This window comes from Leuciscus leuciscus (assembly GCF_965113295.1).
Source record: "Leuciscus leuciscus genome assembly, chromosome: 15".
Classification (NCBI taxonomy): Eukaryota; Metazoa; Chordata; class Actinopteri; order Cypriniformes; family Leuciscidae; genus Leuciscus; species Leuciscus leuciscus.
In genome coordinates, this window is record NC_138739.1 from 21,955,426 (window position 1) to 21,970,996 (window position 15,571).

Here is a 15,571-nt window from a genome sequence, read left to right on the forward strand (position 1 = left end):
ATGGAGAGGTCCCACTCTGGAACAGATCTCCTGATGACCGGCAAAGAGCGGCGTGCACCCTTCATAAAACTGCGGGTTAGAGGGTGCTGCCTGACGGTGGAGTCCTCAAAACCCACATGACAGGCTGAAATCGCAGTCAGGTAGACCTTAATGGTGGAAAAGGACCTGCCTCTTTCCATGAGGTCTTGCATGAAACACAAAATATCAGGCACCGAGCACTGATAAGATGTGAGACCACGCCCATCGCACCACCCTTCGAACACTTGCCACTTACAGCCATATAGGGATCGCGTGGAAACGGCCCTGGCATTCTGATTAGTGGCGATTACACGCAGCGGGAGCCCCAGTGCATTTAGGTTCGTCCTCTCACGGGCCAGGCCCAGAGAGCCACCCTGTCCGGGTGGGAGTGGTAAATCTCCCCGTTGGCTTGGGACAGTATGTCCGTGCGAGGGGGGAGGCGCCATGGCTCGGCGTATAACAGAGGGATTATCTCTGCCAGCCACGGGGCTTTGGGCCACCTGGGTGCTATCAGAATGAGAGACAGGCCGTGCTCTCTCACCCTGGCCATTGTGAAATTATCAGGCACAGGGGAGGAAAAGCATACAGCAGCACTTTGGGCCATGGGTGGGCCAGTGCGTCTGCCCCGAGGGGTGCGTCCACGTCCTTCAGCGAGAAGAACATAGGACAATGGTGGTTTTCGCGCGAGGCGAAAAGATCTACGGCTGCCTGTCCGAATCTCATCCATAACATCTCCACTATCTGCGGGTGAAGACGCCAATCCCCGTAGATTGGGTTTCCCCTCGATAGCAGATCCGCGCCTCTGTTCAGAATGCATGAGTCACGCGTAATGACAGAAAAACCCGTCTGCTCCACACCAAAAGCCTGTAAGCTAGAGCGTGGAGTTTCAACGAGCAGATATAAGCCACTGCCGTGGTATTATCGCACCGTACTAGAACGGGATGTCCCTGCAGGCGAGGCAGAAAATGATTCAGAGCTTTCCAAATGGTAAAAGCTCTAAATAGTTCATGTGCGCTGAACGTAGTCTGCTCAGCCACAGACCGTTCACCGTTCTGCCTTCCTGGGTGGTTCCCCAGCCTGTTAAGGACGCATCTGTCTTCAAAACTTTCCGCATCGGAACCGTCCTGAGGGGGGTTCCCCGTGCGTAAAAGTTCTCGCTCTCCCAATGGCGCAGGGCCGCCGAGCAGGCGTCACCGTTACCGAGCGGCAGAGATCGCGAATCGGGCTGAAATGTAGTGACAAAACCCATTTCGTGAACGCTCTCATTCTCAGGAGACCCAACGGCACAACTTGGATAGATGAAGCCATGAGACCCTGCAGCCTGAGGCATGTGCGATATTGTACTCTCGCCCCTTCTCTGAACTGAGACAGACAGTCCATCAGCGAGCGAACGCGCTCTTGAGAGAGACGCGCTCGCATGGAGACTGAGTTCAATTCCAAGCCCAGGAAAATGACATTCTGACTGGGAGTCAGATTGTTTTTGCTCGCATTCACCTTGAACCCGAGGGATGTGATGTGCGCGAGCACCCGGCCGATTTGTCCTTCGATTTGGCTATGATGAGCCAATCGTCAATGTAAGTCAGAATTCTCAGCCCTGATAGTCTCAGGGGCGCCACGCCCGCCTCCGCACACAGACAGAAAGTTCGGGGACTCAAATTGCGCCCGAACGGAAGAACTGTGAATTCGTAACAAATGCCTTGGTAGGCGAAACGAAGATATTTCCTGTGTGGAGGGTAGATGCTTATGTGAAAGAAAGCATCTTTCAGATCGACTGATGTGAACCAGTCGTTCTGCTTTATGGCACGGGCGAGAGAGCCTTGTGTCACATTCTGAAATTGTATTTCCTCAAGTGTTTGTTCAACACTCGAAGGTCCAATATAGGGCGGGGGGCGCCACGCCATTTGGAACATGAAAATACCAGGAATAAAAACCATGGTTTATCAGATTGGGTGGCACCATCTGAATCGCTCCCTTGTTTAGGAGGGAGGAAATTTCCTCTTTCAGAATGTGTGAGGCATTTTCTTCTATGTGAGAAGAGAGAACGCCATTGAAAAGCGGAGGTTTTATTGTAAACTGCAGCCTGTAACCCTGGGTTACGGTACGCAAAACCCACTCGGGCGCTGAAACGGCTTGCCAAGCGGCTTCGTGACTCGCGAGCGCCCCCGCTCGGGCCAGAGCGGGGCTGTATGGGCCCAGCTGGTTCATTTGTGATGCAAAGGCGCCATCTAGTGGGCACACTAGAGGTGACATGCAGGGGTTCGGAGAGATTTCCTCTCTCTGCAGTGAGAAGTTTTCTCTGCGGAGAGAGGTCTTCTCTCCAAAACGAATTAATTTGATTCGTATAACTTTGTGTAATTTGTGTTTAGCAAACACTGGAGCCAATGAAGGGGGGGCCTCTGTTGGTGTCAGAATATTGGGATCGAAATTCCTTGAAAGGCCTTCTGGACCTGATCAGCGGACGGTGGAGGGAAAACGCCCTGAATGCAACAGGCTTCAGTCTCACCTCGAAAGTGTTCAGAGAAGGAGAACCAGCCGCTTTAGGCCCGGGAGGACTTCCACTGGAATTCGGAAAAGAACCCAGGTGGCAACAGAAAATCTTGGGTTCATCAACGAAAGTGAGGTTTTCCCGCAAAGATGTCTTCTTCAGGGAATGCAGATTGGGCTGATGTCAGCTCAAATATTTTTAGAGAGGTGGCGCTCCGGGAGTCCCCCGGTAGTGCGTCATCATCACCGTGTCCCCCATCCGAGTCAGAAAGGCAGAGCACGGCGCGCTGGGTCGTGCAACTAAAAGCCGGCTTAGTAAAAGCTACATGGGCAGCAATTACAATGACCGCAAAGCTTCTTGAGCGTGTTAAGCCCAAGCAGACCGCGCAGAACGAGAGGGTCCGAGAAGCGGCGGTTTAGACGGTCACATAGCCATGGGTGGGCCAGCGGTGAAGAACTCGGAAAAATCCGTGGCGGGCAGCCATGTAAGGAGGAGCAGGTGAAGGAAAGCGAGAGCGCGGGCGGCTCCGGATGCAAAAAACACAGCGGATAGGCTGAAGAAACGACTGTCACTCACGTCTGGCGGAGGCTGATCTGGCGATATGTCCTCCTGAAGACTCGAAAGTGAGCAGCTTACGTTAATCCAACCGAACTGTGTCAGTGCAGAGATCGCGAGAAGCGAATGTCAACTGAGGGGGAGGAGCGCGCCTGACAGCTATATGCCTTAGGTAAGGGGGTGTGGCCTTACCTGGCATTGGCTGCGTGCTTCTGTCTGTTAGCCAGACTTGGTGCAATTGGATGCTTCTGCAGAGGTCAGGTACAGGATGCCCTTCCCATAGGTGGATCTCGAAACGAGATGATGAAAGAGAACTATATTGCTTCGAGTTCCTTACCAAGGTCTCCGACACAAGTAGTCAGCCCCGAAGATCAAAAGCTGGGGCAATTGGCTAAATATCTAGGATTTTGCCGTACACGCGCAACAATCAAAGATATATTCAATAGCCCCCTTGGATGCCCTTCAGGAACTTAATTCAATCGTTTTACTTTAGTAGGTTTTGGCTCTTTAATAGCTTTGGATTAGTCAAGCCCGTACATTTATCGAAAGTAACATTAAATTAGAACAGAAGTCATCGGAAGCGTCCAAGCTAGGTTAACCAACCAGCGTCGTGCTGATCCTAGATGGACAAACACATCCTCTCATCCAAGTCGCCCACACACTTCCTGATATCAGTTTTTAGCCGCTAATCTCTGACGCAACCTTGTGGCAATATACGAATCCGTTAATCTTATTTGGGAAAAACAAGTCTCAGAGTCAGTCAGAATAAAATCAAACGTTTACAATTTATTGACCAGGTAATGAAGCAATAATTCAAAATCCAATTTGCAAGAATAAAATCATCAGTTAATCATAACATAACAACAATTCAGGAATCGAAGAATTTGTAAGGATTATTACCTGGCAACGAAAATTACACACATGCGGTTGTGTGGGCAGTCAACCTACAGACTCCTCGAACTTTTCTACACCTTTTCCTTATATACCCAGATAATTCAATATTCTTACCAAATGGCTGTCTATCATTATAATTAGATTTTGGTTCCCTATTCAGGGATTCACACTGGAAGATCAGAATTTGTATTTGAATAGGTTCTTGTTTTACATACAGGAGGTATAGTCTGAATGGAGGATCTGGGGGAGGGAAAACACCTTTAAGGGGCACATCACTTTCTCATATTTATAACTTCTTTTAGCTTTTCATTATGGTTGTGAGAATGAGACCACTTTATCAGGCGCACTGAGACACTTTAAATGATATCAAACATACATAGATACTTCTTATACATACTTTACATTGCATAGGTTTTCAGTGTATTTCAGGTGAGGAGGAGGGGGGATGAAGGGGTGTGAACTGCACTGTGTGCAGCGCCTCGAAATCCCTGTTACATATGCAGGAGATAGTTCAAGTGTTAATGTCCAGGGGGGGCCTTTTGTTCCATTGAGGGGTCGGCCAGACATACTGGCAGCAGCCTTACAAACTTGACATGCTTATCACAGAAATTTTGCATTGAAGCAATTGTGCAGAACGCCTGAGGTTTTTGTGCCTTTACTAGCAGCTCGGAGTCAGAATGATACCTGTGGTCAGAAGTCAGAATTTAGGTCAGTGTACGGTATCAAGTGTTTTTTGTTGTTGTTGGTTGAATGCAGCACATGGTTTTTTAGTGAACCTATTATTGGGCACACAGAAGTGCACTTGAGTGTTAGTGTGTATAAGGTGTATGAGTGGGTGAAGAGATGCTCATGTGAAACTCCCTTACTAGGCCTCAGCGCTTCACTGGAAACTAATGTTGTCAGAACGTTGTGGGAACTAGAACGCACATGAATACTTCAGGTAAAGGTAAAAGATTAGTTTAAACATAGATTGTTTAGTGACATTTACTATGGAACATTTCTCAGTTACGCTTGTGTTGATGACAGAACTCCTGCCGAAATGAATATGGCCAAGAACATCATATATGTGTTTAAGTGAATAAACCGGGTCAAGCTTTTATCCTAGAACATAAAAGTCCCAGTGGAATAATTGCATTTTCTGGTTCTTTATGTTTGTAAAAAGGTGTGAACTCAGGTCACAGAACACAGATGTTGTGTCTTAGCTGTGAAAGAAATAGTGGCCTACCATAACCCAAAGTGTCATAAGAAAAAACCCTCTAGATGTAAACTGATAAGAACAAGACTGTTACGGTTTCTCGGTGGTCTGGAGTCGTACATTGGCACTGTTTTGAATAGCATGCTACCATTCTACTCTGTTTATGCAGTGGTCACTCACACTTTGTTGGCGAAAGAGCACGTTTGATCAAGTGTCGTTCAGCAGTTTCTGCTGTCCCTCACCCTCATCCCTGTTTGCATATCATAAAGGTTCTTTAAATAGAGTATTGAAAACGCAACAAATAATCCAATATAATATTAGGCAACTTTTATGTGTGCATGCTTCAAATGTGTTTAAAACCCTTTATAAATGATTCAACTAAGCAATAGGATAGTTTAAGATGCAAAATAAACAGATGATCAGAATAATGGATACAACTACATAACCCTGCACTGCTACATAACATCTGCAGTTTTATTTGACAGATATTGTGAAAAAATCATGTTGATTTAATGCGAAAGCAAGAAGGCTACTCTTGGGAAACTGGTGAATTATGAAAATAAATTACTTATTGGAAAATTATTATTTTATATTGCTAAATTATTTTATTTTACTAAATCATATAGGCCTATAAATATAAAAAAATATTACGCTTAAAAAAAAAAAAAAAAAAAAAAAACAGGAATTAGGAGAAAAATCCACACTAAACAAGATAATAAAGGTAACCAGCATTTTTCTACAACCTTCCTGGTCTGGAATTTCCTTCTTTTTTTTTCTTCTTTTTTCTACTAGAAGTGCATAGCCTATAGGCTATATTCGATCACTATAAACGCTCGTGTCAATGATTCACAGCGCATCTTTCTACTGTCTGTGTTTATTGCTTTCGAATGGTACGTTACAAAGATCACTTGAAATAACACGAAGAAAAAAAAAAATCAGTGCGAATTAAATCTGCCATGTTTCTTATTTGTTTATTTGTTAAGAGACAATCCCTAACAGCAGGAGATTATTTAAATTCCTTTTTTTTTTCATGGTGTTAAATATTTAGTTCAATCTTTTTGTCCTAGTTGATCTTCCTCATAAATATTATATTTGATCTTGATCAGTTTTTTTTTTAGGTGTGTTTAGTGATTCTGATGAAGTGAAGTCAGTGTCAGTGACTGAGGGAGATTCTGTCACTCTAAACACTGATGTTCAAGTACAGAGAGATGATCAGATACTGTGGATGTTTGGACCTCAAAACACTCGAATAGCTGAAATCATTAAAAGGGACCAAATAAACTCTGTATTTGTCAGTAATGATGGAATATTCAAAGACAAACTCCAGATGGACAATCAAACTGGATCTCTGATCATCAGAAACATCAGATCTGAACACTCTGGACTTTATAAACTACAGATCATCAGAAGCAGAGGAACTTACAAGAGATTCAATGTTACTGTTGGTGAGTAAATGATTCTCATGATGATTGACTGTGATGACACTCTAAAACTTCTCTTGATTAATCTGGATGTTCATAAGTATTTAATAATTAACAAAAGTGAAACCTAAACCCATTTTCTACACTTGGTTTATACATAAATTGTTGTACTATTCTTTTGCACTTCCTGAAGGAAATACCAGTGCTTTTACAAGGAGGTGAAACAATAGTAATGAAGTTTTAGGAACAATGTTACAATAGCTGCTAACCCACATTTAGAGAAAATATAGATTCATTTTAAAATAAAGTTTAGATTAATTAACTGATATAAGAATGAAAACCAATCATAATACAGTATGCAATTCAATATGCAAATACAACAGAATTTAACGCTGTCCGTTACATTTTGAAAGCACCCGTAGAAGTCAAAGGGAGATTTTATTCCTTTCATCTAATCCTAATCAATCTTCATTTTTGAAAACATGAAATTGAAAATTAGCAAAAAGAGAGCACAACAAAGGCAGAGTCTGTTGAGCGGTTCATGCTGCAAATAGACACAATAAAGAAATCATTATATCTTTTAAATAATAATTATGTTGTACTTATTAAGATGTAAACGATTTTTATATTTTCTAGCTTGTCTGCCCTTTCCTCTCATCACCAGTAACTCTTCAAACTGTCCATCATCATTATCATCTGAACGTTCATCAGAGTCCAGATGTTCACTGGTGTGTTCAGTGTTGAATGTGAGTGATGTGACTCTCTCCTGGTACAAAGGAATCAGTGTATTGTCCAGCATCAGTGTGTCTGATCTCAGCATCAGTCTCTCTCTACCTCTGGAGATTCAGTGTCTGGATGATTCCTACAGCTGTGTCGTGTCTTATTCATTCACCAACAAGACTCAACATCTCAATAACACTGATCTCTGTCACACATGTCCAGGTACGTCAGAATAGTTCAGAAGATTTTGCTGGATGTTAATGATTGTAAATAATGCAGAGAAACACAACTGTTGTGCTATTTTATCTTAACAAGCTTTAAAGATTTTGTTTAAAAGTGGGATCTCGAGTGTCTTCAAGTAGTTGAACTCACGTATATTCACATTGTCACATTAACAGATTTACATTTGTTTTTTATTTTTTATTTTCTGTTATAATCACATCAAATATCTTTTGTTCATGATAATATTTTGTATTGAGTTCTGCAGTGTTATATAATGTCTGGATTGAGTCATTGAAAGACTTTTACATTCATATGAATTACTGTTTTCTCTTAACATCAGATGCCATTCAGCCATCACTTCTTATTCCGCTGATATCAGCTGGTTTACTGATGGTCATAGCTGTATTTGTGTTGGTGAAATACTTTCACTGTAGAATCTGCAAACAAGCAACACAAGAGGGCAAGTATTACCTTATTCATTCAATGATATGATACTTTCTGGGTCATAAAGTGTTCAAAAGACGTGCTGCAATATATGTTAAAACCGATTGATAAATAGTCAATTATAAATGCAATTAAAATGGTACATTCATTTACAAGTTAAACTGTTAATTTTTAAAACTACATATAAAACAGATGGTACACTTTCTTTAAGTATTTAAACTTCAAACTGGAAACATGTTACACTAGATGGCAGTACATCCCATTCAAAGGAAATATTGCTTTATTGAGGCCTAGTCCACACGGACACGGGTATTTTTATAACCGGAGTTTTTCCTCCTGCGTTTAAAAAAAAATCCCGTCCACACATGCTCGGTTTAAAAGAAATCTCCGCCTTCATGAAAACGCAAAAACACGCTATCACGCGCTGTCAAGAGCATGTCACACCAGCAGGCGGCGATACTGTCTACACGACAACACTGCAACCGGCGTTTCTGAAAATCCTCACCCTGGCAGGGGTTTTCAAAAATGTTCGGTTTCAGTGACCTGATACTGCGTTTCCGTGTGGACGAACGGCCGAACCGCGTAAAAAAAGTCACGGTTATAAAAATAGCCGTGTCCGTGTGGACAAGGCCTGACTCATAACTGTTAATCAGAGCACGATGAGTGTGTGATACTGATGTTAAATACACAAACTCTCCTCACACTGATCCACACGTGTTTGTGTTTGTATATCTGACAATCACAGAGTCTGAATACACACAGATCATCTACTGTCTTCAGATGGGAGATCTGCCACAGGTCAGTAAACACTTGATCATTTATTGTGGGAGTCTTTAGCTGCGTCCCAAGTCAGAGGCTGTGTCCCAATTCAGAGGCTGCATCCTTCAAAGGCCTCATTCAAACGCCGATTGTCCCAATTCGAAGGCTCCTTCAAATGCATCCTTCATTTGCTGTGAAATGAAGGATACAACAGATGGATCCTCCGCATCCTTATACCCCAGAATTCACTGCGCGCCATTGATGACAGGATTTTTTTAGAGAAATTGCAGAATTACCTTTAAACGCAAGTACTGGGTTTCAACTTACTCCAATATCCAATGATACAAATATAAAGATTTAAAAAAAAACTAAAAAAAACTTTAAAGTGGTTCAAATGTTGACTTATTTCTTACCAAGATGCTATTATATGTAGTTTATACTCTATTATTAACAGAAATGGACCATGTTGAACATATTTAGACAGTTTGTGAACCCTGTTTTGTTTTAAGACCGGTGAATATAACTTTAAAAAAAGTCCAGTACAAACTGGCCTTTGAAGGATGCAGCCTTTTGAATTGGGACGCAGTTATGGTCAGAGTCAGCTACTTTTATACAGTATTTTGCCCGCCTTCGAGGAAGAATTCACATTTGCGAAAGAATGAATGTACAACCGAGAACGAAACTGCTCATCATTGGACTCATGGATATTTTGTTTAAGCCAGGGGTTTTCAAACTTTTTGTGTGTGTGGACCACTATTTGTAATCAAGAATTTTCGCGGACCACCTCATAATACACATAATAAAATATGTCTACACAGAGTCCTACCTGAATTAATCTGCACCTCTAAATAGGCTTACTAGCTCTAAAACTATCATTGGTCATCACATCAGTACAACAGGCTTGTTAAAAGAAAGTTTACTGCACACAACGGCTGCGAGTTTTATGCCCGATTATGCACACAATTATGCCCGAGGGCATAATCAGGTTCATTTGAACAACAGGCTTATTTCCATAGCAATGGAGTATGAAATCTATACAGAACACTGGAATATAGTCAACATTTCAAAACCTTTGGCGATTTTAGGGGATTATTAATCTTCAGAGTTTTAGTTTTACAAGTCCTCAAAAAGTACCTAGGCTTGAGTTTGTCCACTTAACAGCACATATGGAAAACATTTCAGAAACGCGAGATCAAGAAACTAACTGGAAATTAAAATAATAACAGGCCTTATTCATTCCATTTATAAACATTTCGTTACTGCCTATGCCTAACTGTGCGTTCACACCGGACGCGAATAGCGCGTCAAATTCAAAAAGGGATCATATGTCAAATTCGCGCCTACCGCGTCTAGTGATACGCTTGACCACTTTGTATCAATTCGCGCGTCGAGAGCGAAATTGACGCGCGTAAAAACAAAAGTTTGAAGCGAAATTTCGTCCGGTGTGAACGCACCATTAAAGGCTATGCGTGTGATTTGATAATGAGAACATATTTGCTTCTGCCCTTTTCTCTTCAGAGAACCTGTTGCTATCCACCGAACCAATGTTGTGGTTCTAACGGCACTGAACTTGAATGTCAAGGCCGAACACCACTAGGCTATTTTAGTAATCACACAATAACTTGACAATTTAATTAAAATGTTATATCAATATAGGCCTACATATTATTCTTTTATTTTTTTTTTATGGGAATTTCCTGGTAAAATTAAGGTAAAAAAAAAAAAAAAATTATATTTTATTTTGCCTTTCCACGGACCACCTGCAGTACCCTCACGGACCACTAGTGGTCCGCGGACCACAGTTTGGGAATAGCTGGTTTAAGCAGTTCTAAATCCTACTCTCGGTTACAGCCTATTCAACAGCGTTTTAGTTATAGATCAGATTACTGATTCATTTGTGATATGAACGTTTCTTTTCGTCTTTAACAGAAACCTTTGCTGGATTTGGGGAGAACAAAGACAGCTGCGAACTATCAACACATACAGTGAAGATTATTATTGTGTATCAAAGTATATTGTGTTACTGGAAAAGGTTTGCACAAATCGAGGCTCATCAGACTCAGGCAACATGTTTCCAATCTTCTGTTGTCTAATGCTGGTGTGTCTGTGTGAATTGTAGCCTCAGTTTCTGTTCTCAACTGACAGAAAGGACGCCAGTGTGTGTCTTCTGCTGCTGTAGCTCTTCTGCTTCAAGGTTCAAGTGTTGTGTGTTCAGAGATGCTCTTCTGCGAGTGCTCATTTGAGTTACTGTAACCTTTTCATCAGCTTAAACCAGTCTGGCCGTTCTCCTGACCTGTGACCTCCGGCATCAGCAAAACACTGTCACCCACAGAACTGCCACTCACTGGACATTTCCTCTTTTTCTGACCATTCTCTGTAAACCCTAGAGATGGTTGTGATTCCTCTAGTGTGATGTTGGAATCGCTAGTGTAGCTGGAGGTTTATTGCTTAAATTTCACTTTGTTTAAACTCTATGTTTGAAATTCTCAATATTTGTTCACTTTATTTGTTCACTTTTCTCCAGTAGCCTATCTGTATTTTTATGAAAAAAAAAAGTGAAATGATTTCTGTAAATAAATGGTGAAGTTAACGGATAACTTTCTTTAAATATTAAATGGCTGCACTTCCTTTTTTTCAAACAGATTAGATTCTGAATGTTTGGCGCCCGTTTTAACCAAACCACTACCAGCTGTTGTCTGCTTTTAGTTACTCAGTTTGTCAGACAGGACATGTTTGTTCAGCTAATACTGGGCATTTTACACTGTATTTTACATTTTAGCTCTGAGCCCAGCAGAAAATCTGCTCTGAATGCTTTAAGTGTTAATATCAGTGTTGCTCCAATAAACATTTTACAAAAATCTAGAAAGAATCTTTTACTTTTTGCCTACTGCTTCAGTCCAAACATGCAAGTATGTCGTGTCTTAAAGGAAGACTAATATACAGAAATTTTTTGACTAACGAATAGCTCAAAATAGTCCGCTTATTTGCTAACTCATGACACTAGAGGGAGGCAGAGCAGAGCCTGTCAACTTGGACACAGCCAATCATCTTGTCACAGTTAAACTCCTCCACATTCAATATAATTTAATTTCTTATAGTTTCGGAGAGAAATATAGCAGCATGTTGATCTGCCAGTCGTGGGTCTTTCATGCAGAGACTCTCCTCATGTGTTTGTAATAACCATGACACATTTAAAAGTTAATGACCAACCATATCTTCACAAAAGTTCACAGTGCAGTTGCAGATGAAATATAATGTGGATAACATTGAATAATAATCTTTTCGTCAGGTTATATGATTATTAATCACTCAAACCCCTTTAACTAAACCTCTACCATCGGTCTCACACATCCACCATGTTTGTAGTTTTCTAACACTTTTCATTCCATGTTTGTAGTTCTAATCGAATCCTCGTCCAACACTCAATGGGTTATGGACAATATTAGCCGTTAGAGTGTGCACAGATCTGCACTTCAGATTCAACTGGAAAAAATAGACCATCCAGGTATCTTTGGAATACTCTTTTCAACATACTACGATTTGGGATGCACTAATTCTAATTTTGAATATCATTGGCTGGTCCAGCCTGAAATATAAGCATGTTTAATGCTGTTTAAAAAAAAAAAAAAAAAAAAAACATTATTTATGGGGCAGTTCAGTTCAGACTTTGCTGATATATTATGTGAAAATGACAGCAGTTTTTGAGATTTCAGGATTTCCCTATTCAAATATATAGGGCTTGGTCGTGAATGTCTGAAATAGCGACTCAGAGGCGTTGCAAAAAATGGCCAATGAGTGAACTAACTTTCCTCACAAGGGATTTTGCTTCTGATGTGGATTTCTGACATGGTTAAAATTATATTTATCAATTCAAATTGAGATCTTTGTCTCTTAATGTTCTTTGGTGCAGTCTTATTTTAGGCACACCAATGCAGACAAGTTCTTATGTGTTGAAGAATTCATTGAAGGTAGCAGTGTAGCACAGTCCTTCAGCAGTGATGTTAATGTGTCGGCCTTAAAGAACCTTAACCCAAAGATCAGTCTGTGGGAGCTTTGAACAACAGATACAGCATTGTTAGGACCTCCCACTGGAAATCCTGCAATACACAAGGTAATTCCTGAGTATTGCCGGAAATTCCTGAGAATTGCTGTTCCATTGTTTGGTTCACACCCATCATGTTTCTATGGGCCATAAATCTGTATCGCCTCACACACATATACGAAATCTATCAATAAGTAAGTCATTAAAAAGTATATGTCATCTGTCAAACATACCATTATTGCAGAATTGCCACTACAGCATTAATTACAAATCTACTATAAATACAAGTTTAGTATAAAATATTATTAAACTTGACATACTTTTTCACAAAAATTATTTTGTCTTGATGCTTTTGCATTGAATCAATTGTGCAGAAGGCCTCTTTTTTTAAATGTAGAATGAACAAGAGCTTCTCTGTGCCTTTACTAGCAGCTCGGAGTCAGAATGATACCTGTGGTCAGAAGTCAGATCTATTTAGGTCAGTGTAGGTATCAAGTGTTTTTGTGTTGTTGTTGGTTGAATGCAGCAGGTGGTTTTTTTGGTGAACCTATTATTGGGCTCACAAGAGTGCACTTGAGTGTTAGTGTGTATAAGGTGTATGAGTGGGTGAAGATATGCTTCTGCACAAAAAGCTCATGTGAAACTCCCTTACCAGGCCTCAGCGCTTCACTGGAAACTAATGTTGTCAGAACGTTGTGGGAACTGGAATGCAAACTTTGATACAGGTAAATACAAAATGAGTTTAAAAATAGATTCGTTTTTAGTGACATTTATATGGAACATTTCTTAGCTTTTGTTGATGACGCAAAACCTGCCAAAAATAAATACGGCTCAGAATGTCATCTTTATTAAAGTGAATTCACAGTCAAGCTTTTATTTCAGAACAAAAGGAATGAATGTCCCAGTTGAATGATTGCATTTTCTGATCCTTTATGTTTGTGAACCAGGTGTGAACTGAGATACAAAGATGAAAACAGGTTTCAGGTTTTAGACATTTAATATAGTTCTCACAGCAAGGGCCAATAAATAAGCACAAAGCTGCTCAAGGAGTGTTTCGATAGACAAATATGCTTTACCGTCATCTTTCTAGCCGTTGCTGGTTTTGAATACACCCATTTTATCAGGATAGTCATGTGACCCAAAACTTGTGAAGGTTTAAATGTTGAATGTAGCTTGTCATACATTTTTTGAAGCTTGGGGAAAAAAGTATTGTTTCAAATCAGTTCAAATTAAATAGCAGAAAACTTTGAACAGTTTGTGAAACTTTTTGACCTGATGGTGGCGCTAGTTTGAGTTTGAGAGCCGCTGTGAGACTCGCATTGCAGATTATGAACAAAAAACCTTTTGTTGCTTGGCCACTGATTGCATTTCCACATATAAATATGTAAATGATTGAAATAAAAGTGATAAGCAGCATTGTAAGTCTACGATTGTTTTGTTTCAGGTTGATTTATGTCACTGTTAGGTTAAAACAGATGTCTTAAGGCCGATTCACATTGCACCGTCAGACGCTGACCAATAGCAATTCATTGGGTTTGTCAGTTTAGTGTGTTATACCCTTGTTGTGTCTGTTGGCATTGATTGGCGCTGATTGAACATGTTCAACCGTGAGAAAGTTGACACAGATGTTGTGTCTTAGCTGTGAAGGAAATGGTGGCCTACCAGAACCCAACGTGTCAAAAGAAAAAACCCTCTAGATGTAAACTGATAAGAACAAGACTGTAACAGTTTCTCGGTGGTCTAGGTTGTACATTGGCACTGTTTTATCTGTTACTCTGTTACAATTTTTTCTATTTATGCAGTATATACTATGTCCTCTGTGAACATAATGTAAATTTCTGTATCCATACCTGGAAGCATCCTGATGTTACCTGATGTAAACTCTGTGGTCATTCAGACTCTGTTGGTTAGAGATTTACGTTTGTTGGGTTTTGTCAGATCCCCTGTTGGCGTTGGTTGGCGCTTGTTATTGCCAATTTAATATTTTGAATGTGTTTGTGTGTTGGAATGTCTGAGGAGTACTTTAATCTAGTGACTGTCGGCATCTTGTCGGTGCAGTGTAAATTGGCCTTTATATTCAGCAACATGACAATGTTAATAGCCTAATGTGTGCACAGGCAAAGCAATCTTTATCCATCAGTTCCGGATCCTGGCCACTATTTGCAAGCAACATCAAGTTTCGCCCACTAGTGTCTGCTGTGCCTCATCCTCTTCCTTATTTGCATATCCAAATGATATTGAATACACTACTTATAATCCAATATAATATTAGACAACTTTTATGTGTGCATGCTTCATATAAATGTGTTTAAAATGTCACGGGGAGAGCTTCCCAGATAAACCCCGGTTCCTCCCAAGATTTCCTCCTTATCTGCAGCAAACATATCAACATTCCACTGACACCAACATTTTGAAAACACTGTTCTTGAAAACGTTGGACCAATGTGTAATATCAAGAGTGCTATAAAAAAAAAATTGAATTTAGGGGCCCTTTTACAAATTATTCAACTTAGCAATAAGAAAGTTTAAGATGCAAAATAAACAGATGATCAGAATAATGGATTACATAACTACTTATGAACTACATAACCCTGCACTGATCTGCTGTTTCATTTGACAGATATTGAGAAAAAGCATGTTGATTTAATACGAAAGCAAGTACTCTTATAAACTAGTGAATTATGAAATTAAAATGAATTATTGGAAAATTATTGTATATTGCAAAATTATTTTATAAAAATATATACATAGCCTACTACATATAAAAACTATTTATGCTTTGAAATAACAGAAATTAGGAGAAAAATTCACAGTAA

General features: G+C 40.3%; 1 protein-coding gene across 1 annotated transcript; it reads left to right on the plus strand.

The window, feature by feature from the left end:
• The first annotated feature begins 4,864 nt into the window (after positions 1–4,864).
• LOC309475648 (uncharacterized protein) lies at positions 4,865–11,924 on the plus strand. The gene is made up of 6 exons (XM_082138547.1): positions 4,865–4,892; positions 6,254–6,592; positions 7,205–7,510; positions 7,851–7,970; positions 8,700–8,752; positions 10,643–11,924. Exons 1-6 carry the CDS (start codon positions 4,880–4,882, stop codon positions 10,700–10,702), a joined length of 891 nt encoding a protein of 296 aa, XP_081994673.1. The 5' UTR covers positions 4,865–4,879; the 3' UTR covers positions 10,703–11,924.
• Positions 11,925–15,571: the final 3,647 nt, after the last annotated feature.